Source organism: Barbus barbus (genome assembly GCF_936440315.1).
Source record: "Barbus barbus genome assembly, chromosome: 23".
NCBI classification, from domain to species: domain Eukaryota; kingdom Metazoa; phylum Chordata; class Actinopteri; order Cypriniformes; family Cyprinidae; genus Barbus; species Barbus barbus.
Window position 1 is genome coordinate 1,341,114 of NC_136751.1, and position 27,231 is coordinate 1,368,344.

General features: G+C 35.6%; 1 protein-coding gene across 1 annotated transcript in view; it reads left to right on the plus strand.

Annotated features, from left to right (window-relative positions):
• abcc8b (ATP-binding cassette, sub-family C (CFTR/MRP), member 8b) overlaps positions 1-26,291 on the plus strand; it is a gene marked incomplete at its 5' end in the record, with an annotated part of 39,011 nt that extends 12,720 nt beyond the window's left edge. The window contains 31 exons of the mRNA XM_079373587.1: positions 419-553; positions 733-895; positions 2,804-2,844; positions 2,950-3,101; positions 3,986-4,094; positions 4,888-5,019; positions 5,168-5,240; positions 5,322-5,427; positions 6,084-6,116; positions 8,570-8,602; positions 8,690-8,788; positions 9,659-9,743; positions 9,847-9,927; positions 10,015-10,152; positions 10,394-10,507; positions 11,239-11,323; positions 12,653-12,897; positions 17,900-18,066; positions 18,399-18,468; positions 18,591-18,748; positions 19,744-19,836; positions 19,917-20,019; positions 20,830-20,943; positions 21,029-21,149; positions 22,839-22,969; positions 23,055-23,133; positions 23,224-23,332; positions 23,457-23,560; positions 24,550-24,683; positions 24,765-24,827; positions 26,040-26,291. Coding sequence (XP_079229713.1) covers positions 419-553; positions 733-895; positions 2,804-2,844; positions 2,950-3,101; positions 3,986-4,094; positions 4,888-5,019; positions 5,168-5,240; positions 5,322-5,427; positions 6,084-6,116; positions 8,570-8,602; positions 8,690-8,788; positions 9,659-9,743; positions 9,847-9,927; positions 10,015-10,152; positions 10,394-10,507; positions 11,239-11,323; positions 12,653-12,897; positions 17,900-18,066; positions 18,399-18,468; positions 18,591-18,748; positions 19,744-19,836; positions 19,917-20,019; positions 20,830-20,943; positions 21,029-21,149; positions 22,839-22,969; positions 23,055-23,133; positions 23,224-23,332; positions 23,457-23,560; positions 24,550-24,683; positions 24,765-24,827; positions 26,040-26,177 — 3,408 coding nt within the window. The 3' untranslated portion in view covers positions 26,178-26,291. The remainder of the gene's footprint in view (positions 1-418; positions 554-732; positions 896-2,803; positions 2,845-2,949; positions 3,102-3,985; positions 4,095-4,887; positions 5,020-5,167; positions 5,241-5,321; positions 5,428-6,083; positions 6,117-8,569; positions 8,603-8,689; positions 8,789-9,658; positions 9,744-9,846; positions 9,928-10,014; positions 10,153-10,393; positions 10,508-11,238; positions 11,324-12,652; positions 12,898-17,899; positions 18,067-18,398; positions 18,469-18,590; positions 18,749-19,743; positions 19,837-19,916; positions 20,020-20,829; positions 20,944-21,028; positions 21,150-22,838; positions 22,970-23,054; positions 23,134-23,223; positions 23,333-23,456; positions 23,561-24,549; positions 24,684-24,764; positions 24,828-26,039) is intronic.
• Between the last annotated feature and the right edge of the window lie 940 nt (positions 26,292-27,231).

Below are 27,231 nucleotides of genomic sequence, written 5' to 3' on the forward strand. Positions count from 1 at the left end.
TATAATAAACAAACTTTAAGTTTCAGTTAGTTCATTACTCATTATTAATTAAAAATGAAGTAACAGAATATATATACAAATAAAACCTAATTAAAAATATTAATATTAATAAAAACCATAATAGTTTCTCAGTGATTCTAAAATAACACTGATTATTAGTTTTAACTAAAAAAATACTGTTGTAAGTTGCACAACAAAAAATAAATATATAAATAAAATAAAATAATTGTATTATAAGTTACCAATATTTGTTTTATATTCTTCACTTTCAAGCATTCAAACGACCGAGCTTTGAACACCTCTAGCTTTTATTTTGGAGGAACACTGGTGTAATTTGGTAAACCCTGTATTATATATACAGCTAAGTAACTAGATGGTGAATGCATTGTAAGTTGTGTGGTGTTGCTGTGCTGTGTAGATTGTGATGGGGGTTTTGCTGCTGTATTATCTGCTGGGGGTCAGCGCTCTGATCGGTGCGACGGTCATCGTGGCTCTGGCTCCTCTGCAGTATTTTGTGGCCACTCGACTCTCACGGGCTCAGAAGAGCACGCTGGTGAGCAATTTACTGATATTGATTTACCATTGAGATATATAGATGCTGTCACTACACTGTAAATAGCTTAAATAGAATAGAAAGAAACCTGCAATGTTCTGTTTCTAACCCTGCTTATAATGAGATGTAAATCACCTTGATTGCATTCTAATATCAGTCAGATGCTGTACACGTTACAGGAGTACACCAGCGAGAGACTGAAGAAAACCAACGAGCTGCTGCGGGGAATCAAGCTGCTGAAGCTGTATGCGTGGGAGCACATCTTCAGATCCAGCGTGGAGGAGACGCGCAGACAGGAGCTAAAGAACCTGCGCACGTTTGCTCTCTACACGTCCCTCTCCAGTGAGCCGTCACACACACTTCACACAGAGCATGTGCTAGAGTTCAGTCGTCAACACAAATAAAACATATCATTCATATCTGGAAAACAGAGATTAATTATACTATAAAATATACAAATCAGAAAATTGCACACACAAAAAAAATGAAAATTAAAACAATTTAATTTAATTAGCATATTGTTTCAAAACACCTGCACAAGAACATGCTACAATTAAACTGAATTATTTAAATAATTTTATATATAAGTGTATCATATGTATACAGTATGTACTGTATATACAGGCGCATCTCAAAAAATAGAATAACGTAAAATTATTATTTTTTTTACTTATTTTCAAAAATGAAACCTTCATATATTCTAGATTAATTACATGTAAAATAAAACATTTAAAAAATTTTTTTTAATTTTGATGATTAGAGCTTACAGCTTACTCATGAAAGTCAAAAATCAGTATCTCAAAATATTAGAATATTTACGTTTGAGTTTCATTAAATGACCATCTCTACAGTATAAATTCCGGGTATCTCTTGTTCTTTGAAACCACAATAATGGAGAAGACTGCTGACTTGGCAATGATCCAGAAGATGAACATTGACGTCCTCCACAAAGAGGGTAAGTTACAGAGGGTCATTACTGAAAGCTGTGGCTGTTTACAGAGTGCTGTATCAAAGCATATTAAATGCAAAGTTGACTGAAAGGAAGAATTTGGGTAGGAAAAGGTGCACAAGCAACAGGGATGACCGCAAGCTTGAGAATACTGTCAAGCAAAGCTGATTCAAACACTTGGGAGAGCTTCACAAGGAGTGGACTGAAGCTGGAGTCAGTGCATCAAGAGTCTCCACGCTCAGACGTCTTCAGGAAAAGAGCTACCAAGCCACTTCTGAACCAGAGACAACATCAGAAGCATCTTACCTGGGCTGTGGAGAAAAAGAACTGGACTGTTGCTCAGTGCTCCAACGTCCTCTTTACAGATAAAAGTAAATTTTGCATTTCTTTGGAAATCAAGGTCCCAGAGTCTGGAGGAAGAGTGGAGAGGCACAGAATCCAAGCTGCTTGAAGTCCAGTATTAAGTTTCTGAAGTCAGAGATGATTTTGGGTGCCGTGATGTTTGCTGGTGTTGGTCCATTGTGTTTTATCAAGTCCAGAGTCAATGCAGCCGTCTACCAGGAGATTTTAGAGCGCTTTATGCTTCCATCTGCTGACAAGCTTTATGGAGATGCTGATTTGCTTTTCCAGCAGGACTTTAGCACCTGTCCACACTGCCAAAACCATTTCTAAGTGCATTGCTGACCATGATATTACTGTGATTGATTGACCAGCCAACATGCCTGACCTGAACCCCATATGGAATCTATGGGATATTTTCAAGAGAAAGATGAGAAACAGTGGATCCAACAATCCAGACGAGCTGAAGACTCAATAGTGCCTCAGCAGAGCCACAGGCTGATCGCTTCCATGCCATTCCTCACTGATGCTGGAGTTTGTGCTAAACGAGCCCCGACCAAGTATTGAGTGCAGAAATCAACATACTTTAAACAACTTCAACTTTTCTGCTTTGCAAATCCTTGTTTTTTTTTTTTTTTTGATTGATCTTAGGAAATATTCTAATATTTTCAGTTACTGGATTTTTTACTTTTTACTTACTAATTATATATTTACATTTGGATTAGTGCATATGTTATAAAATATCAAATACAATTGCTCAGAAAATTACAAAATTTCACAGTACATCTTATTTCAAAGCAGTTACAAAAAATGCTACAATCAATGTTATAATTGAATAATTTCATACATGAAAGTATAAATATATATTATAATATAAATACATTTAAATGATAATATTAATTTTATTGCATTTGTATGTAAATCAATTAAAAGTGCAGTTTTTCTTTTATTTGTGTCCTCAGTCTTCATGAATGCTGCCATCCCAATCGTTGCTGTTCTCACAGTGAGTCTCCCTCTTATGTAATGCTCTCTTTCTCTCAGCTCACTGGTTTGTAAATGCAGACACTTGTATGTCAGTGTGAGAGCTCAGTGTGTGTTTGGCTGGCAGATCTTTGCGGTTCACGTGCACGTGCACAGTGCCACAGACTTCGATCTGTCTCCCGCTGTGGCGTTCGGCTCGCTGTCGCTCTTCCACATCCTGGTGACGCCTCTCTTTCTGCTCTCCAGCGTCCTGCACTCCACCGTCAAAGCTCTCGTCAGGTGACCCACACCATTACCATGCATCTGACATCCATACACCTGAGCAACTAGGGCTGGGCCATTTGGCAAAAAAATATTTTTTTTCTTTGACCGATTCTCGATTTCTTGCGATTTTTAACTAGTCAACTTGAAAATGTAACTATAACATGATTCAAGTAACGTTTTCTTTAGTAAGCCTCGAGTTAAAGACAATTCTATTGAGGTTCTCAACATGATGTAAATGTTAAACAAATCACTTATTAAATATCTTTGCAGAAAAGATGTATGAACTACAGCTACATCTTTTACAAACTTGACTTATACATATAGTTTGTGAGCCTGGAGCACAAAAGCAGTCATAAGCAGCAACAGCCAACAATACATTGTATGGGTCAAAATTATCAATTTTTCTTATATGCCAAAAATCATTAGGATATTAATTAAAGATCATGTTCCATGAAGATATTTAGTAAATTTCTTACCGTAAATATATCAAAACTTAATTATTGATTAGTAATGTGCATTGCTAAGAACTTCATTTGAACAACTTTTAAGGAGATTTTCTCAATATTTAGATTTTTTTGCTCCCTCAGATTCCAGATTTTCTAATAGTTGTATCTCAGACAGATATTGTCCGATCATAACAAACCATACATCAATGGAAATATTATTTATGATTGGTTTTGTGGTCCAGGGTCACAAATGTTCAGAAATAATACGAAGAAACTACTTAAGTTCAAGTTTATTTGTATAGCGCTTTTTACGATACAAATCGTTGTAAAGCAGCTCTACAGGAAATTAAGTTTCCACAATATATTTATATATTGCAGAACCTTAATATATTTAACTTATGGCAAAATTAGGTAATTCTGTATGTTGTTGTCTCATCTTTGACCTCTTCTCAGTGTGCAGAAGCTGAGTGAATTTCTTGGCAGTACTGAGATCGAGATCGATCAGGATCCTGTAGTTCAAACTACAGCAACAGAAAACAACGACGGCAACATTAAGTCTGTGGTGAGTTCAGCTTCATGTCCTTCCCAACAAAAAATCCCAAAACAAAAGGATAGAGTTTAAGCAAGGATACAGTGTAGCTTTAAGTTAGAGGAAGATTGAGTATTGCATTTATGATTGTTTCAAAAGCATCTGCACTCAACACTAGGGCTGCATGATTAATTAAAATAAAACCAAAATCACTGCGATTTTTGTATTTTTTTTTAATTAAATAAAAAAAATATTTAAAGGCAGACAGAAATTACGACAGCCATAAATGTTAATATTGCAATTTTATTTTATTTAGATTTTTTCCTAAATACATGTTTTGTTTTTTTATATTACAGTCATAATATTTTTTATCTCGTTTTTATTTATACATTTTTATGTTTTCATTTAATAATAATAATTACAACAACAACAAAACAATTATTTATTCATTTTTTCGCTAGAGTTTTCAACCCTACAAACAAGCACAGCAAGCCATAAAATGGCATTTTAATTTTAATTACATTTTTTTATCATAGAAATCACAATTTGATTAATCTCCCCAAATGGTGCAGACCTACTCAACACTTTATTGACATGAATACCAGTTTTGCAATTTTATAGTTGTAATATGTAAAATAAAAATGATTATTTTACACTATTTTATTTTTTTTAAATATTTTTATATGACAAATTTCACATCTTTTTCATATATAAAATATTTTTATCCAATGATTTTTATTTAATCATTTATTATTATTATTATTATAGCTTGTTATGAATAATTCCGGCATTGCATGAATGGAGAGTTTTGTTTCTCTGCCCTCAGTATGCATTACAGCTCCAGGCCAAACTGGTCAACCGTAAGAATAAAGCCAAGCAGGACGTGAACAGGAACTTTGAGCAGCAGGACCAGGAGCTGGCGGCATCAGCCAATCAGGACGAGGACGTGTGCATAAAGGTCCAATTCATATGATACATGCTTTATTGAATACTGAATGTTTTGAATATTGAATGTCTAGAACATTGATAGATTCTGTTGATGTTGATTTTTTTTATAATCAAATTACTTAGTATAGTTTTCTGCGTATTAAACTTTTTTTCCCTAGATTGTGAACGGCTACTTCGCATGGACGCAGGGATGCCCGACTCTCACCAATATCGACATAAAGGTTCCTTTCGGTGAGGTTTTGTCTCTCAGTTGCTGTAGTGCTGTACTAGCGTCTTTTACAGAAGCACTGAGTGTGAGTCCGTGATCTGTAGGTCAGCTGACGATGATCGTAGGGCAGGTGGGATGCGGGAAATCCTCTCTTTTGCTGGCATCACTGGGAGAGATGCAGAAGATTTCTGGAAACATCACATGGAACAGGTAAAAATCAACATAATGCCGTATTATAATATAAGATTATGAGAGGCTGTGCTTTATTGTGAATGAAGTCATCATGTCAAAGGCATTAATACAATATAACGAAAGCCCTTCTTTCAGCTTGTTTATTTCATGGTTATTATTGTTAACTAATTTATAAATATTATGCTAAAATAAACTATACATAAGAATTAAATAAATAATTAATGAATTAATTGAAAATTGGGCAACAAAAACTGAAGGAAATAAGTTTGTTGAAGCACTTAAATTACTAAATAAATAAAATAACAGAATAGTAAATAAATAACAACTTAGAAATAAATGAAAGCTAAAACTGAAATAAAGATAAAACATAAATAATATTTAAAAAACTAATAAAAATGACAAAATCACAAAAAAAAATTAACCAAAAATTACACTAGAATTAAAACAAAAATTAATATAAGAAATTAATATAAAAAATGTAAAATATATATAAATAACCCTAAAATAACTATAACTATGGCTGGAACACTGTATTGACCAATCAGCATTTATGCATTTTATAATCTGTTTTTAATCCACTTAATAATTTTATATGACTTTGTTTTGTATTTTTAAATACTGGATCGGATTGTAATAATCAGATTTCATATGAATACTGCTTCATTTTCTCTCAGTTTACCCAAGAGTCATTCTGAATTAGATGCGAGGTATGTATTAAATGACACACATATATATATATATATATCAAATGTCAAAATGATTAATCACGATTAATCGCATCCAAAATAAAAGTTTTTGTTTATATAATATATATGTGTGTACTGAGTATATTTATTATGTATATATAAATACACACACATGCATGTAAATATTTAAGAAAAATATGTTACTTTTATATATTAAATATATTTATATATGATATAATTTATATGAATATAAATATATACATGTAAATATTTTCAAAATATATGCTATATATACATAATAAATATACAGAGTACACACATATATGTGACCCTGGAGCACAAAACCAGTCATAAATTGAGATTTATACATCATCTGAAATAATATTTCCATTGATGTATGGTTTGTTATGATAGGACAATATTTGGCTGAGATACAACTATTTGAAAATCTGGAATCTGAGGGAGCAAAAAAATCTAAATATTGAGAAAAAAAATCTAAATATTGAGAAAATCACCTTTAAAGTTGTCTAAATGAAGTTCGTAGCAATGCATATTACTAATCAAAATTGAAGTTTTTATATATTTACGGTAGGACATTTACAAAATTTCTTCATGGAACATGATCTTTATTTAATATCCTAATGATTTTTGACATAAAAGAAAAATGTATAATTTTGACCCATACAATGTATTTTTGGCTATTGCTACAAATATATCCAGCGACTTAAGACTGCTTTTGTGCTCCAGGGTCACACATATTATGTAAACAAAAACTTTTATTTTGGATGCAATTAATCGCGATACATTTTATATATACAGTGCCCTCCATAAGTACTGGAACAGTAAAGACAAAAGTGCTCTGTTGGCTGTGGAGTCAAGACATTTACAAATATGATTAAAAGATGAATATGAGACAAAACTACAGAATGTCACATTTTATTATTAGCCGTTTCAACACATAGATGTTTTACCAAATAAAAAGAACAGCACTTTTAGAGTTCATCCCTCTATCTGATGAGAGCATAAGTATTGGGACAGTTGCCTCTCAGGTCTTTCTAAGTGATCAGCTGTGTCCTGTTGCATTAATTCTTCAGATATTAAAAGCAGGGAATGTGTCGTATCAGTTATATCCATTACTTCTGTATTCTGAATCTTGCATTCGATGATGACACACAAACCAGGATGAAGACGAGGGAGCTGACTTTGAGAGAAAAGCAAGCAATTTGGATGCTAAAAGAAAAGAGGAAGTCAGTTAGAGCTCCAGCAGAAACAAAGGGCATGAAGAAATCAAGAGTTTGGAAACCACCAGCAACCAACAACGACCTGATCGGCTGAGAAAACAACAGTAGTTGATGACAGACAAATCATAAAAGCTGTGAAAATGAACCCTAAAAGACGTGTCTGTAAAATCAGCAACAACTTCCAGAAAGCTGGGTGATGCTCTGACAATCTACTGTCCTCAGGAGACTTTGACACAGAATTACAGATGCTACACAGCAAGATGCAAACCTCTGACCAGCACCAAACATAGAAAGACAAGATTAGAGTTTGCAAAAAAGCACAAAGGTGAGCCAGAAGAGTTTTGGACTGTGTTTATGGACCGATGAGACAAAGATGAACCTTTATCTAAGTGATGGGAAAGCACTAATGTGGAGAAACAAAGGGAACTGCAGTGATCCCAAGCATACAGCCTCATCTGTAAAGCATGGTGGAGGTGGTGTCATGGCATGGGCATGCATGGCTGTCTCTGGAACAGGCCCTCTCAACTTTACTGATGACTTAATGTATGATGACAGTAGCAGAATGAATTTGGAAGGGGACAAAACCATCTTGCCTACCAATATTCAAGAAAATGCCACTAGATTCATTGGGAAGTGCTTCATATTGCATCAGGACAATGACCCAAAACACCCTGCCAGTTCAGTCAAGGAGTTTATAAGAGCAAAGAAATGGAAAGTGTTAGATTGCCCAAGTCAATCTCCAGATTTAAATCTAATTGAACATGAATTTCAGCAGCTGGAGAGGAGAGGAAAGGCAGAAACTCCCCAAAACAAGCAACAATTGGGATTGTCTGCATTAAAGGCTGGGAAAAGTATTTGAAAGGATGAGAGCAAGAGTCTGGTGATGTCTATGGGTCACAGACTCACTGCTGTGATTGTGTGCAAGGGATCTGCAACTAAATAATAGCTTTCAATCTTTAATATCTGCCTTATGTTCAACTGTCCCAATACTTATGCTCTCATCAGATAGAGGGATGAACTCTAAAAGTGCTGTTCTCTTTATTTGGTAAAACATCTATGTGTTGAAACGGCTAATAATAAAATGTGACATTCTGTAGTTTTGTCTCATATTCATCTTTTAATCATATTTGTATATGTCTTGACTCCACAGCCAACAGAGCAATTTTGTCTTTACTGTATATATATAATTTCTGTATTTATTCATTTCAATCATTGATCTGTTTTGTGTTACAGAGCCCAGTCTACGAGTGGAAGACAGTCGCTCAAGTAATTAAATGATTATTTTAAATGCACTCTGATCTTCTGTTTTATAGTTGATCAGCTGCACAGTTTCCTCACTGCTTGTGTTTTCAGGAAGAGAGGTTCGGTGGCGTATGCTTCCCAGAGGCCGTGGCTCTTAAACGCTACGGTGGAGGAGAATATCTTGTTTGACATGGCCCCCAATGAGAAGAGGTAAAACGGCCCCGTGAGTCCCGTGTGTTCAGTCGTGTGAGAGATGCGTGCGGATGAGAGTCTGCACAAACACAATACTCCTGCTGCTGTCCAGAGGCCACAGCAAAATGCTTTTATCTGAGAAAAGAACCGGCCAGGAATAAACAGCGGCATCTCAATGGGATTCCCGGTGCTGTCAGTGGGAAACAAAACCCACAGCTCGTCCATGAGGCTTTGCTGTTATATAAGAGAAGCTGCAGATTCAGGATCTGTGTTTAATGCTGGCCATCACATTGCTGCATTCAGAAACATGCTGGTTTATGTGATTTGATGCAGTGCTATTTTACTACTCATTAACTAGTTTTTGTATTTTTTTTTTAATTCGAGTTTATTTGTATATTTCTATTTTAATTTTAGGTAAAGTTTTAGGAATTTTGTTGTCTTTTTTTGCCATTTTTAATATATATTTTTTTATATGTTCATACATTTTTCTTAGTTTTTAGATTATTTAGTCTTAGTTTTATTTACGTTACTGTTTACTACTGTTTTTATGTTAAGTTTACTACGTTAACTTAAACTTATTTTGTTTCAGCTAGTTGCCAAGGCAACATTTCTCATTTTTGTTTAGTTTAAGTTGCTATATATGCTTATTTCAATTAATTATTTTATTTTAAGTAATGCAAATGTTTGTATTTTACTTTAATTGATCTACTTTATTTTATTATTGATAGTTAACCAAAGACATCTTTTTATTATTATTTGTATTATTATAAACTTGGCAAAGAAAAATACTGTAATAATGATTCTGTTATTGCACAACTGTAACATTGCAATACTATATGTGTGGCTGCATTGAGGTTTCACAGGCTGTTGTTCCTGGTCTCTCCTCAGATATAAGGAGGTGATTGAGGTTTGTCAGCTGCGGCCGGACATCGACACGCTGCCGCAGGGAGACCAGACGGTGATCGGAGAGAGGGTATGTCACGTGAGTTATCATTATTACAGCACAAACTGAGCAGAGTGCATGTTCTGCGTGTCTGTGAGCGTCTCAGTCATCGCTGTGTGTCTCTGTGCTGCAGGGCATCATTCTGTCCGGCGGCCAGCGGCAGCGGATCAGCGTGGCTCGAGCTCTTTATCAGCAGACTAATGTGGTTTTCCTGGTGAGTTCAGACCCGTGTTGAGCTTCATCATCCACACGTTCAGCAGCTGTGTTCGTATAACATGAGCAGCTTCGTTTGTGCTTTCAGGACGACCCGTTTTCAGCTCTTGACATTCACCTCAGCGATCACCTCATGCATGAAGGAATCCTCAAGTTCCTCCGGCAGGAGAAGAGGACCGTGGTGTTGGTCACTCACAAACTGCAGTATTTACCTCATGCAGACTGGGTACGAGCTTTTAACACTGTGCAGTTATTTCACAAGTCGGCCTGCATGGGTCAAACTGGGTAGAGAAGTGGCTTGTCATACATTCACATTAATGCATCAACTATCTCAAACATTTTGTCAAAGCCATTTAAACAGCATCTACGGTGTTTATATTATTATTATGTGTGTTGGTTAGGGATCAAACTCGTGTCATTTGTTTGCCAGTCTTGTAAAATGTGCTTTTATTATATCGGTCCTGTAGATTATAGCCATGCGGGACGGGACGGTGCAGACACAAGGGACCTTAAAGGACATCCAGTGTGCCGAACCTGAACTGTTTGAACAGTGGAGAACCCTGATGAACAGACAGAACAAAGTAAAGGAAAAAAAAGAAGCTTATTTAATAAAATTTATAAATATTACATTTGATTTATTTATGAAAATTACTGTTTAATAGATGTTCTTTTAAAAATAAATAAATATATTTTAAAATATTTATGTATTTATAAAATTGATATGATGATATTGTAAAAGAAATACATTTATATATGTGACCCTGGAGCACAAAAGCAGTCTTAAGCCTCTGGGGTATATTTGTAGCAATAACCAACAATACATAGCATGGGTCAAAATTATTGATTTTTCTTTTATGCCAAAAATCATTAGGATATTAAGATCATGTTCCATGAAGATATTTAGTAAATTTCCTACCGTAAGTATATTAAAACAGATTTATTCAATGATGTATAAATCTCAATTTTGAAAAATTGACCCTTTATGGTCCGGGGTCACATATATAATTATTTATTTATTTATTTATATTTTTCTATGATATGATAATCTTCTAAAGTAAATTAATCATTAAATATATTTTTTTAATTATTTATAAAATCGCTTTGATATGATGTTATTCTAAAATAAACAAATACATGTATTTTTTTTTTTATTAATTAATAAACATACTCCTTTGCTATGACGTTCTTCAAAAATAAAAAAAATTATATATATATATATATATATATATATATATATATATATATATATATATATATATGATATTTTAGGGCTATATTTATGCAGTAATGCAGTATCACAACATGTCCACAGGAGAACTCCACAGAACTGAAGAGGAAGAGTTTCAGGCGGGCCATGTACTCTAGAGATACTCTGGCCACCGAGGACGAGGATGAAGGTAAAACATCTCTTTCATCCAAGCATGAAACTCAGTGTCAGTTCTAATAGAAATGTTAGCCATACAGGGTTATGCTCTATAACAGCTGACAGGTGGCTGTCCTGTAACAGTTGTGATACGTCGTTGTGTCTGTGATGCTGTGCGTTTGTCTTCAGTGCTGCAGTGTGACTCTGATGTTCTTGTCTTCATATCTATGATGGCTTCTCGTGTGTGGACTTCATCCAGCTGCTGATCTCACTGTTAGTGAAGTCAAAGGTCTGGACTCGACGGCATGAATCCTCTGATGAATAGCATGCAGCCCGAGGATGTTAGAAACACAGTGAAGCCATTATAACGCTAGTCTTATGTAACACATCCACAACAAAACAGCACACAAAACATTCACTACGCTCCTGCGAGCTAGAGTTATCACATCAGGTATTCAGTGTGTAGGGGGTCAGTAATGCAAAGTGTCTTATATCCACAGGAAATCACATTAGTGATAACTATTTAGCATTGTGAACGTAGAGCCGACCTGCATGATTTTCCTGCTCATTATAATGCACTGTGCTTGAGTCTCAGATGCATGAAATGCATGAAGCTTTCGGAGAAACTGATGCACTTTCTCCTCGTTTCTCTACCTGACGCCATACAATACAAGAGTGCATGGAAATTAATAAACCGCTGCAGTTATTCAGCATGTTTGTTTACTGATTATCCAAGCTGCCTTCTGATAAATTAACTCTGATTATTGTTTATCACAAACGTTTCATTCTTAAAGGTGAAGTGTGTTATATCTGTGCTACTACGAACAACCAGAACTGCAAAATAAAGTTTCAAGCAAGTTTAGAACAACATTAATATAATATAATATTATATAACTGCTATCTTTATGTTCAGGTTTTACTTTAATTTTAGTTAAAGTTTTAGTAACTTTGTTCAGTTAATTTTTAGTATATTTTTTGTTTAGTAATTTAGTTACTGTTTTATATATACATATGTACCATTTTTTACAAAAGATAAGACTGAATGTACATGAAAATGTCAAATGGTGTAACCGCCAAAGAATGAGAAATATTAAATATTTTATCTATAATATAGATAATAAGTAATATATTTAAAAAAATAAATAAATATGTGAAACTAAACTAAACTAAATAAAATAAAATTAAATTAAATTAGTCCCACACTCAGAACTACTCAAACAACAGAATGCATTTCCAAAATGACACGCTTCTCCTTCATGTAATTAATTCCGGCTGATCTGAGTGTGTTCAGTCGAATGAACAGGCTGAACTCTGCTTAACCTCCTCCAGAACGAGATTGGATGGTGTTTCGTTGTGTTTGCAGACAGCTCCACCAGCACTGATGAGGACAGCCTCAGGGCGGAGCTGCGTCACAGGACCACTATCCCCTGGAGCTCGTTCGCGACATACCTGCGCTCCGCGGGTCTGCTGCTGCTGCCGCTGCTCGTCCTCTCGCAGCTCTCCAAACACTCGCTGATGGTCGCCATCGACTTCTGGCTCGCGCACTGGACGTCCCGCGTCATCGCAGCGCAGATCGAGAGCGCCGAGAGGAACTGCACTGGCACAAAGGTCAGAACACTGAAACAGCAACTTGGACAAATTTGGAACATTTTTGGAATTCTTAGCTGCTTTTTAACTGAAGTGCTGTTGTGTGAATCCACAGAGACTGTGTCACATATGCTTGAGCATAAACACACGTACACACACACACACACACACACACATTTGTTTCTGTGAATTGTGGGGACTTTCCATAGACTTCTATTACTTTTGTACTGACCAAACAATGTTTTCTATCCCCTAACCCTAAACCTACCCCTTACAGAAAACCTGTTTGCATTGTTACTTTCAAATAAACATCATTCACAATTTTTAATAACCGCAGGCCACTCCCCACAATGTCAAAAATTTCAGATTTTACTATCCTTGTGGGGACCTTGTCCGGTACAAACAAGTACACACACACACACACACACACACACACGTATACTCTCTCTCTCACACACAGCCCCCCCCCCCACACACACACACGTATACTCTCTCTCTCACACACAGCCCCCCACCCCACACACACACACACACACAGACACAAACAGACAGAAGTGCACTGTTGAATTCTCGAGGGTTTGATCGCAGCTGTTGGAGTCTCAGTCTCAGTCCCAGCAGACCGTCAGTTCACTACAAACACTTTAGTCTTTAGTCTCAGCTGAATGACTGCTGTTTTTCTTTGGTGAAAGAGTCTTCATGTTTTCAGAGAATCAGTTTCATAGGGCAATTACCAGGAAACAATGCCAATATTTTAATTTCAAAGAAATACAGTACCATTCAGGACTTTGGGGACTGTAATATTTTCTGTTAGTTTTTCCAAAGAAATTAATACTTTTATTTAGTAAGAATGCATTAACTTGATCAAAATTGACAGTAAATATATTTATAATGTTACAAAAGATTGCTATTTCATATAAATGCTGTTCTTTTTAACTTTCTATTCATCTGTGAAAAAATAAAACTTATCACAGTTTCCAAAAAATATGAAACAGTCAGTGTTGTTTTAGAACCATATATATATATACACACACACATACAGTGCCCTCCAAAAGTATTGGAACAGTAAAGAAAAAATTGCAAAATTGCTCTGTTGGCTGTGGAGTCAAGACATTTACATTCGATGATGACACACAAACCAGGATGAAGACGAAGGAGCTGAATTTGAGAGAAAAGCAAGCAATTTGGATGCTAAAAGAAAAGAGGAAGTCAATTAGAGCTATAGCAGAAACAAAGGGCATGGAGAAATCAAGAGTTTGGAAACCACCAGCAACCAACAACGACCTGATCGGCTGAGAAAACAACAGTAGTTGATGACAGACAAATCATAAAAGCTGTGAAAATTAATCCTAAAAGACATGTCTGTAAAATCACCAACAACTTCCAGAAAGCTGGGGTGATGCTCTGACAATCTACTGTCCTCAGGAGACTTTGACAGAATTACAGATGCTACACAGCAAGATGCAAACCTCTGACCAGCACCAAACATAGAAAGACAAGATTAGAGTTTGCAAAAAAGCACAAAGGTGAGCCAGAAGAGTTTTGGACTGTGTTTATGGACCGATGAGACAAAGATGAACCTTTATCTAAGTGATGGGAAAGCACTAATGTGGAGAAAAAAAGGGAACTGCAATGATCCCAAGCATACAGCCTCATCTGTAAAGCATGGTGGAGGTGGTGTCATGGCATGGGCATGCATGGCTGTCTCTGGAACAGGCCCTCTCAACTTTACTGATGACTTAATGTATGATGACAGTAGCAGAATGAATTTGGAAGGGTACAAAACCATCTTGCCTACTGTTACTCAAGGAGCAGCAACATAAATGGAGAGGCCATACCACATGATCAAATTTGCACATAAGTCTTTTAATTATAAAACAGACACAACTACATTTAAAATAACAGAAAAAAAAACTACAAATACAAAAACCACAACATCAAGCCTTGGACTGGAGAGGAGGAAAAGTCAGCATGTCCACCAAGCCGCGAGACCAGCAGAGACCAAACCCAATTGTTCCCTTTCCTTTTTCCCCTCAGGGTGAAAAGCCAGCATCTTAAAAGCAGCCTGGTTAATCAACCAATTTTCCACACCTGTGACACAATTAACCTGGAGACACAAAAAGTGTTACCTAGAGACACCTGCTGGACAAAATAAAGTACCACAGCCCCTTGGATCATCTTGCCTACCAATATTCAAGAAAATGCCTCCAGATTCATTGGGAAGTGCTTCATATTGCATCAGGACAATGACCCAAAACACCCTGCCAGTTCAGTCAAGGAGTTTATAAGAGCAAAGAAATGGAAAGTCTTAGATTGCCCAAGTCTATCTCCAAATTTAAATCTGATTGAACATGAATTTCAGCAGCTGGAGAGGAGAGTAAACAAGCAACAATTGTGATTGGCTGCATTAAAGGCTGGGAAAAGTATTTGAAAGGATGAGAGCAAGAGTCTGGTGATGTCTATAGGTCACAGACTCACTGCTGTGATTGCGTGCAAGGGATCTGCAACTAAATAATAGCTTTTAATCTTTTATATCTGCCTTATGTTCAACTGTCCCAATACTTATGATCACATCAGATAGAGGGATGAACTCTAAAAGTGCTGCTCTTTTTATTTGGTAAAACATGTATGCGTTGAAACAGATAATAATAAAATGTGACATTCTGTACTTTTGTCTCATATTCATCTTTTAATCATATTTGTATATGTCTTGACTCCACAGCTAACAGAGCAATTTTGTCTTTACTGTTCCCATACTTATGGAGGGCACTGTATATGTATATATATATGCGTTTATGTAACTTCAATGCTGTATATCAGAGCACTGCCTTTGTACTTTTGACTGATGAACTTTTATCATGGCTGTTGTTGTTTATTACATATTATCAGTCAATAAATAATATTGTATATAAATAATAGTAGTATTTAGTATTAGGAAAATGTGTGAGTTCATGATGGTGATTTTAGTTTCATTGTTCCGCCATTAGGTGACAAGAGACTGTTTTACGAGTCAGCAGTAAAGACTTTTCAATTGAAAAATACTAAAGCACAGTTTTGAACAAAGAAGTATTTTTTTTCTTTCAAAAAGCCTATACTCAGCCAACAAATGCAGTGAGCAGCGCTATCACCGTTAACAGATGAAAGGATAGTATGACAAAGATATCGCTTCCTCAGCGGACATTCAAACTAATGTTTTATTGTGAATATGAGGTAGATCTGAAGAATGAATGCTGTATCAGATGCAGGCCACACTCGTTCAGTCTATCTCTCTCTCATAATACTGTAACTATACATAATACACCGCTTTTAATAAAGTAATACAATAATCTTTTAATGAAGCAACTCAGTGTTCCTCCGTTACAAGCTCTAAAGTGATGTTTTGGAATTAGTAACGGAGGCTCAGCTGTTAAACGGTCAACTTTAGATTTGAATCCGTGGCAGAAGGAAGTAGTTCTGCACAAAAGAGGGCTTTTAAAGACACTCTGTTGTTATTTTGTTATGTGTTTACACACTCGTGACGTCAAACTGTTGTATAAACGCCATATCACACTCTTAGACGTGAGATATGGCTGTATGTTGGCACGCTGTGATTACCTGCGGCCATAGACATATCTCATGTCTACGAGTGTGATATTGTCCATATATATAGATTTAATTGTGACGTTTTTCTATATAATTTAACATTTCATTAAAATTTAGGTTGTTTTAATATATTTATAGTTTTTATTAAGTTTTAGTTTTTTAGTACATTCAGTTAAACTAAATCAAAATGAAAAATGCAACTATCTGAAATAAAATAAGATAAATAATAAAATATTTTTAATTTATAATTTGTTTTGCAGTTTATGTTTTTTTCAAGTAATATATAATCACCATCCTATAATCACCCTGGAATATTTAAATGTTTCTCAGGCAGCAAATCAGTATATTAGAATGATTTCTGAAGATCATGTGACACTGAAGACCGTAATAATGATGCTGAAAATACAGCTTTGATCACAGACATAACTTACAGTTTAACATAGAATAACATAGAAAACAGCTGTTTTAAATTTCATATGCTTACTGTATTTTAATCAAATAAATGCAGCCTTGGTGAGCAGAAGAGACTTCTTTCAAAAACAATAAAAAATATTAAGACCCCAAGCTTTTTAATACGCTGTTGCAATTCCTTGATAACCAGTGACTGTTTTATATACTGTATATTAACCAGGACATTTTCACATTTACAGCAGTGGCCAAAATGATGAGAACACTAGTATTTTCAGCGGCTAAAATGGTATTAAGTCAGTTATTTCTATCTTTTGCTGTGAATTGTAATAATCCAGTGAGATTTGTGTCTACAACAGCCAGTGCTCCACACAGAGATCTGATCTGATCATCATCAGTCTGTCTGGAATGACATGAAGAAACAGAACAAACTGAGACTAAATCCAGAAGAACTGTGTCTCCAAGACGCTTCAGGAAACCTCCTGAGAAACTCTGCTCAAGAGCACCGAGGACAAAAGCTGATTTAAACACAAAGGATGCTCACAACAAATGTTGATTTAGTTAATAGAAGTTAACTGATAAAAAAAATAAATTAATCTATTTATTATTTTTAATCTAAAACTTTTAACAGTACTGTAGCTTTGCAGGTAGCTTTCACAGTTCTTCTGTCTCTAGTCTGTCTCAGTTTGTTCTGTTTCTTCATGTCATTCCAGACAGACTGATGATGATCAGATCAGATCTCTGTGTGGAGCAAATCATCTCACTGGATTATTACAATTCATAGCAAAATTAATGTTTGGAAATGTAAACTGATATTTCCCACTGACACACTACAGAAAAAGATTTAAAACCATTTTTCTAATAATGTGTTCTAATAATTTTGGCCACCACTGTACTAAAGAAGTGAAGAAGCCATGGTATGAGTATCATGTCTTGCTTCTTTCAAACATACTGCCCCCAGACTCTTGAACAGCACTGTATATTGGTCATTAGTGTGAGTGGAGCTGAGTGTTGTTGTGTTGTGCTTCTCTCTCAGGACTGTGAGTTCAGTCACTCGTCGTACCTGCAGGTTTTCTGCGGTCTGTGCGCTCTGGGAATCGTCCTGTGTCTCGTCACGTCTCTGGCGGTGGAGTGGACAGGTTTGCGTGTTTCCCAAGAGCTTCACTGCAGCCTCCTGCGCACCATCGTCCTCGCGCCCATGAGGTCTGTGTGAGTTCAGCAGCTCATGATCATCCTCTATAGTTGTTAGCCGCAACGTGTCGGTGCACTTGTGTGTTGTTTTTAATAATAATAATAATACATTTTATTTGTAATGCGCCTTTCTTAAACTCAAAGTGCTACAACATGTACAAACAAAATAACAAAAAACAAAAAAAAAACGCCATAATATCAAAATAAAATCACAGTAAATAATCACAAATTAAAAGCTTTACTAAAAAGATGTAAAGCCATATGAATAAAGGCTTTGTTCACTACCATTTCGAGTGCCTTTGATTCTAATTTTGAAATACATACTGATCTGTGTTTCCCACAAGGTTATTTGAGACGACGCCCCTGGGGAACATCCTAAACCGATTCTCAGCGGACACCAACACAATCGATCAGGTACTGGAGGATAAACAGACTTTACATTTGACAGGACACTTCATGCATTTCATGATTGGTTTGGTCAGTGCTTGACTAGGATGGATGTGTGTGTGTGTGTGTGTGTGTGTGTGTGATTGCAGCACATCCCTGTGACTCTGGAGTGTCTGAGCCGCTCGACTCTGCTCTGTATGTCTGCGCTGGGCGTTATCTCATACGTCACGCCGCTCTTCCTCATCGCTCTGCTGCCGCTGGCCGTCGCCTGCTACTTCATTCAGAAGTACTTCAGGGTGGCGTCCAGGTTAGTTGCAGAGTATTAAATAAAATAAAATAAATAAAAACAATGTCTGTGAAGTTTCACCACTGATGTCTGGAAAAATTCTAGCAGGTTACCTGAACTATAATTTTCTTTAAGTTGTAATATTTTGTATTATATTTCTTATTTCCCCAAAATGTTAAAAATGTTTTCAATTCAATGTTTCAATGTTTTTAATTATTAAAAATAATTTCAATTCAGTTATTATATTAAATATTTAATATTAATATATTATATTTTTATATATTTTATATGTAATGTTATGTTTTGTATTTTATATTATTTCTCAATGTTTTTTATATTATATATGTAGTATTGTATATTATATATTGTATTTATACATTTAGTTTAATTACATATTTAATTTTTATGATTAATTTTTTTAAATATGTTTTATATTAAATGTTATATTTCCTAATATTTCTCAAAATTTCTAAATATTTAATATTTTGATTTTTGTTAAATTTGTATTATTGTTTTATTTTACATTTTAGTTTTATATTTCTTATTATTATTGTATTCATTGTATTTAGATTTATTATATTTCCAAAATTTTACAAATGTTAAAAATGTTTTAATGATACAACATTAATTGAATTTATATTTAATTTCGTTAATGTAATTATTTCTCAAAACATATAAATGTTTAAATGATACAACATTTTTATAGTTAATGTTTATAAGTTGTTTGAAGACTTTTTTTATTTAAAAAAATTATTAAATGAAATTATAAACATTAACTAAACATGTTGTTAACTAACTAAAATTAACTAATGTTGTTAAATTTAATTTATTTAAAAATATATATATTTAATGTTGTTTTATGTAGTATATTTCCTATTATTTACCAAAATGTTTTAATGATACAAAATAGTAATATTAAATGTTCTAGTAATTGATTATTTTAGTGGTGCATCTCTTCTTTTATGATTATTTATCTTGCGTTATGAATGTTCTGTTTTCTCTCTGTTTGTGTGTAGAGATCTGCAGCAGCTGGAGGACAGCACTGAGATGCCGCTCCTGTCCCATTACTCACAGACCATAGAGGGCCTCACCACCATCAGAGCGTTCAGGTAACACTAACACACACACACACTAACACACACACTAACACACACACACACGCGACTGACTGGACTGTGTTTTGTCTCAGACACGAGCAGAGGTTTAAGAAGAAACTGCTGGAACACACAGATGCAAATAACATCTCCTCTCTCTTCCTGATGGCAGCCAATCGCTGGCTGGAGGTTCGCATGGTAATGAAAACCATTTCATTACTACTCTAGCACAGATTTAATTAACATATAAAGTTAAACCAAAATTTACTTAAATTTTTGAAATGTTTTACTAGTGGTGCAGGACACTATAGTTCATTTATGTAAGTGAGGATAGCAAAATAAAGTAAACTGTGACAGATTATACCCAAAAAATATTCATACAGTGGACTAGCAATAAAACTGATAAAAATTTGGGACCCAAAATTATTCAGACACTTTGACCTGACTATGTTTTGCTGAAGTGTTTTTCTTTAATTGCTAATGCAATCTTTTTACACCACAGACTGAACAAAATGAAGCATTGCTTGGTGATTGGTTGACCTAAATTGGTCTTATCTAATTGTGTACTTAAATTTAACAGCTCAGTTGTCACAGAAAAACAACCAGATTTTACCAGATTAGACTTTGTACCTAAAAGAAGAATTTCAGTTGTATCACTATTAAGTTTAAGGAAATTAGATGAAAACCAATTTTGACAATTTAACAGAGAGAAAGGAAATACAAAATTAGGCATAGAAGACATATGGAGCTGGGTGTCGTCGGCATAGCAATGGAAATAAATTCCAAACTTCCTAAAAATTTGACCAAGTGGCAGTAAATAAATGATGAATAGAAGAGGCCCCAAGACTGAGCCTTGGGGAACACCGTAAGTAACATGCGATAGCTCAGATCTGAAGTTTTTAAGTTGTACAAACTGAGTGCGACCAGAAAGATATGATCTTACCCAAGACCCAAGGTGTCCATAAATTGTTAATGAATGCATATTATTTTTGCATTGGCTGTGTGCAGGAGTACATCGGGGCATTTGTGGTGCTGATCGCGGCGGTGGCCTCTATAAGCAATGCTTTATACAGTCAGCTCTCAGCGGGACTGGTGGGTCTGGGACTCACTTACGCTCTCATGGTAAACTGCAGAAACAAACCTGCTGCTCATCAGTCTTCATTAGTGAGTGTTCAACTCTAACTGCCTCTGCTCTGCCTCTGTGAAGGTGTCCAACTATCTGAACTGGATCGTGCGTAATCTGGCAGACATGGAGGTGCAGCTGGGCTGCGTGAAGAGAGTCAGCGGTCTGATCTACACGCCGCCGGAGAACTATGAAGGACTCATGAGTGAGACACTGACACAACGCTGGGAAATAAGAGGGAACATTCCTAAAAACAAGAATAAGAGAGGGAAATTAAAAGGAATAACAACAATAAATATGTATATTTTTAAAAATTATAATAATAAAATATGAACATATGGATCAAATATCCGGAAAAGGGTGGAGTGCTCACTCCGGGTCAGGGATGAGATCCTTCCCCAAGTGGAGGAGTTTAAGTATCTCGGGGTCTTGTTCACGAGTGAGGGAAGGATGGAGCGGGAGATCGACAGACGGATTGGTGCGGTGTCAGCAGTGATGCGGGTGCTGCATCGATCTGTCGTGGTGAAGAAAGAGCTGAGCCGAAAGGCTAGGCTCTCGATTTACTGGTCGATCTACGTTCCCACGCTCACCTATGGTCACGAGCTGTGGGTAGTGATCGAAAGAATGAGATCGCGGATACAAGCGGCCGAAATTAGTTTCCTACGTAGGGTGGCTGGACTCTCCCTTAGAGATAGGGTGAGAAGTTCAGTCATCCGGGAGGAGCTCAGAGTAGAGCCGCTGCTCCTCCGCATTGAGAGGAGCCAGATGAGGTGGCTCGGGCATCTGGCTAGGATGCCTCCTGGACGCCTCCCTGGGGAGGTGTTCCGGGCATGTCCCACCGGGAAGATACCTCGGGGGAGACCCAGGACACGTTGGAGAGACTATGTCTCTCGGCTGGCCTGGGAACGCCTTGGGATCCCCCTGGAAGAGCTGGACGAAGTAGTCGGAGAGAGGGAAGTCTGGGTTTCCCTGCTTAGACTGTTGCCCCCATGACCCGATTCCAGATAAGCGGGAGATAATGGATGGATGGATCAAATATTAATTTCAAATTTCAGTGCATTTTTGCTGACATATATGCCAGTTCATATTCATTCAGAGAAACAAAAAACATAACAGCATTTTTTGGTAATATAAAAAAAATTATATATGAATTGAAATAATAAATATAAATTAATAATCCTGTTAAAATATTTTTATACATTAATATACATAATATAATTTAATCTATTGGATTATTATTATGTTGTTGTCATTGCTATTTATAATTTAACTTCATATATATATATATATATATATATATATATATATATATATATATATATATATATATATATATATATATATATATATAAACATTGTTGGAAGCATTAAATAAAAAAATAACATGTGAATTAAATATTAATTTCAAATTAATTTTGTAATCAGTTGTATTCTTAATTTTTTTTTAAATAGTAACAATTTCTATATTTTAAAGATTATCTGAAGCAATATAAATGAGTGATCTATATTCCGGGTATATACATTAGTAGTTAATATTTATTCAGAAATAATAATAGATAATAACATTTTATGAAAACAAATAGTAAAAATAATAAAACTGAATATTAATTTAAAATCTTAATCAAATTAAAATATTGATAATAATAATAATAATAATAATAAATCAAATATTAATTTAAAATCATAATCAAATTAAAATCTTGATTTTTTTAAACACCTAAATATTATATGCATATAAATCAAATTATTTTTTATTATTTGTTTTAATTTATAGCATTTCTAACAATTTGAATGCACATTTTATATTCTGCTTCACGGAACATCAATGCAATATTTTAATTATTTTTGAAAGTTCTTTAGAAAGTGTTCATCAGCAGAGGTGATGTGATTGCAGCTCCTGCTCAGGTTCCTGCCGGATGGCCAAAGTACGGTGAGATCCAGATCAAGAACCTGAGCGTTCGCTACGACAGCAGCCTGAAGCCCGTCCTGAGACACGTCAATGCTCACATCAGACCGGGACAGAAGGTCAGTCTGACCCTCTACACAAACACATTCACAGCTTTCGCTGGAAGAGCAAATTACACGTGAAGACTGAGTGTTTTATGGCTAGGTGGGAATCTGTGGACGGACGGGAAGCGGGAAATCCTCCTTTTCTCTGGCTCTCTTCAGAATACTGGACACGTTCGAAGGTAACAGGAGCTTCGTAATGATCAAACTCATCATGTGCTGACCTCTTCTGGGTCTTTGTGATTCCATGGATGTGTTTTGTTCTCACACAGGGCAAATAGTCATTGATGGGATTGATATCGCCAAGCTTCCTCTGCAGACTCTACGATCAAAGTTTTCCATCATCCTGCAGGATCCCATTTTATTCAGTGGAACGATTCGGTGAGGCTTTTCACGTTTCTCCAGCCTTTTATACTGTATTTTCAATCAGGTTCCCTGTACAAAGATGCATAAATCATCCAGTGCAGTCTGTTCTAGTCTTTCAGCATGCACTTGTGTTCCTCAGGTTTAATCTGGATCCGGAGAGAAAGGCCACTGATCAGATGCTTTGGGAGGCTCTTGAGATTGCTCAGCTCATGCCAGTTGTTAAAGCTTTACCTGGAGGACTAGGTGAGATCAATGAGGACCGGATGAGCAGAACAAAAATAAGCAGTAAATGCTACCGGTCAAACATTTGGAAGAATTAAGATTTTCAAAAAACAAAAATCTCTTCTGCTAAAGGCGATTTTCTCAATATTTAGATTTTTTTGCATCCTCAGAGTCCAGATTTTCAGATAGTTGTATCTCAGCCAAATATTGTCCTATCATAACAAACCATACATCAACGGAAAGCTATTTATTCCAACTTTCATTTATCTCAATTTATCTCAATTAAAAAAAAAAAAAAAAGACCTTATGACTGGTTTTGTGGTATAGGGTCACATATTACAACTTCAAATGGCTGTTTTCTGTGTTAATATCTGTTAAAATGTAATTTATTTCTGTGGTCAAAATTGAATTTTCAGCATCATTACTCCAGTCTTAAGTGTCACATGATCCTTCAGAAATCATTCTAATATGCTGATTTACGGTACACGAAACATTTCTGATTGTTATCAGTGTTGAAAACAGCTGTGCGGCCCAATATTTTTTGCAAAAAAAAAAAATCAGCAAACATATTTGTTATTTAGACATTTTCTAGTTTATTCATCAAAGAAGCCTGAAAAAAAGGATAATGATTTCTGCAAAAAAAGAAAAAAAATACGAAATATACTTAATAACTGAGCAAAAGTAATAGCTGATAATAAATAGGCATATTAGAATGATTTCTGAAGGATCATGTGACACTGAAGACTGGAGTAATGATGCTGAAAATTCAGCTGCGCATCACAGGAATAAATTACAGTTTAACACATATTTAAATAGAAAAGAGCTATTTTAAATTGCAAAAATATATCTTTTTTTTTCTGCATTTTTAATTACATAAATACAGCCTTGTTGATTTTTTTTTAAACATTAAATATCATAATTATTCCAATCGCTGGACTGGTCTTGTAAATATCTCATAAATCCATTAATTTGATTTAATAAGCGATTCACACAAATTCCCCGCTCCACAGATGCAATGGTGACAGAAGGAGGAGAGAACTTCAGTCAGGGCCAGCGGCAGCTCTTCTGTCTCGCTCGAGCCTTCGTGAGGAAGAGCAGCATCCTCATCATGGATGAAGCTACAGCGTCTATCGACATGGCCACAGTGAGAACAAGACCGAAGTTATACAGCGGCTTGTTTCTGTTGTATGTAAAGTTTGGTTAATCACTGTCTTTGTTCCTGTAGGAGAGTATTCTGCAGAAAGTAGTCATGACGGCGTTTGCAGACCGAACAGTGGTAACGATAGCTGTGAGTCCCTGCACCTCTTTAAACTATACTATACAAAACTACACAGCCGGGGTCTTCAACTCTGGCCATCGAGGTCCTCTTTCCTGCAGAGTTCAGCTCCAGTCCACAGGACAGTGGACCTCGAGGGCCAGAGTTTAGAACCCCTGCTATACAGCATAAACTAAACCTAAAGACTGTCATCTACTCATGCCAGTCCACAAAAACCTTAGCAACATTCACGGTAATATGCTCGATTATATGGAAGCTTATTTCTGCCACTGTATTATCTCATAATTCTGATTTTCCTCATTGCTGAGTTTATATCAAATACTGAATTTATATATTATAATTCTGACTTTCCTCAATGAGTGTATATCTTATAATTCTGACGTTCCTCAATGCTGAGTATATATCTCATAATTCTGACGCTCCTCAATGCTGAGTTTATATCAAAATTCTGAGTATTTTGAGATGAGTTTATCTCAGAATTATGATATAAACTCATTGAGGAAAGTCAAAATTATGAGAAACTAATCTCAAAATACTCAGAATTTTATATGAACTCAGCAATGACGAACGTCAGAATTATGAGATATATACTCAGAATTATGATATAAACTCCGCATTAAGGAGCGTCAGAATTATGAGATATATACTCAGAATTATGATATAAACTCTGCATTGAGGAGCGTCAGAATTACTCATAATTTTGCCTTTCCTTAACGAGTTTATATCATAATTCTGAGTATATATCTCAAACTCAGCATTGAGGAACGTCAGAAATATAATTCTGACTTTCCTCAATGAGTTTGAGATACATCATAATTCTGCGTATATATCTCATAATTCTGACTTTCCTCAATGCTGAGTTTACATCCCATAATTCTAAATTTCTCACAATTTTTTTCCCTCAGAATTCTGATTTTTTTTCCTCAAGCTTCAGTTTGTATCCCATAATTCTACATTTTTCCTTGAAATTCAGTTTATATCTCGTAATTGGCTTTTCTCACAATTCTGAGAGGAAAAGTCTAAAGGTTAGTGTTTTTTTTTGTTCCCAATTCTGACTTTATTCACAACTCTGAGTTTATTTCTCACAATTCGGCCTTGTTTGCCAGAATTGTGAAATAAAAAGCCACAATTACCTTTATTTTATTCTGCGGCAGAATCCAGCTTCCATAGGGTTAAAGGGTGAGGCTCACTGTGATCTGATGGCTGATGTTTTGTGTCGGACAGCATCGCGTTCACACCATCCTGGGCTCAGATGTGGTGATTGTGATGAAACACGGCGGCATCTTAGAATACGATGAACCGGACGTCCTGCTGGAGCAGAAGGACAGCATTTTCGCCGCGTTTGTGCGAGCGGACAAATAAAGATGGATGGATGGAGGCAGAATCATGCAAAATTCAGATGTGTATGGCTGTATCCGGTTTGTGTAATATTTGTACAATTCATATCCTGCAAACTAATAAAATGATGAATTCCACAATAGCCTATTGGAGATCTTAAGTGAGGCTCTGTTGTAAAAACATCAGGATGTGTGCTGTAAGTGAATTTTATTTTTTAAAGGAGAAAAAAAAAAGAAATTCACTCAGTTCTTTACATACCGATACCACAGTTGTGTTTGACCCTGTACTGCCATCTATCATCACGATTCAGCATGATCCACTGAGTTTCATGCAAATTGTACTGATACTAGTGCGTTTTAGAAAGTGCTTTACACAATAATTAATCATTTTCTTTAATAATAATTCCCTTACCTGTCCAACAAAGAAACAACAACATGGGCATCACTACTCAGGATTTTCTCCATCAAGTCTTTCCACCCATTTGCCATAGCAATCTTTATGCTTGTGTATTTTGTGTTTCCCATTAGGGAGTTATAAATCATGAACCGAACCAACCAGCTACGAGGAGAATCACATTACAAACTTTGATTTGAAGCAAGAGAATATCAGACAAGCAGGCTTTAATGAGGGAAAGAACTAATGATGAAATGAAAGAACTATACAAAAAAAAGAGATGGAGATATAAAACCATGATTCAAAGATGTCGATTAGATGTGTATAGAAAATATTTCACATATAATGCAAAATAAGCACTCAAATAAATAGTTTGAGCTCATAGGGAGAATGAACTGCGTCACTCGGAGCTCCTTTGGCATGATTTGCCTGTTTCTGTTCTCTGATTGGTGGAGATTTATTTGCAGAATCATGGGTAATGTAGTTTTCCCATCAGAGATTCTGCTGTTAAAAATATTACAATTGTTTAAAAATAAGGCTTTAATAGAACTACTGTGATGTGCAAGGTGTGCTTTTGTCTTTAAAAATGTATAAATAACTACTATGGAGAATATGAATGGGATTTTACTTCCATAACCTGATTGGCTGACGTGTGTATTGTGGGCGGGGTTATCATGACAACTAA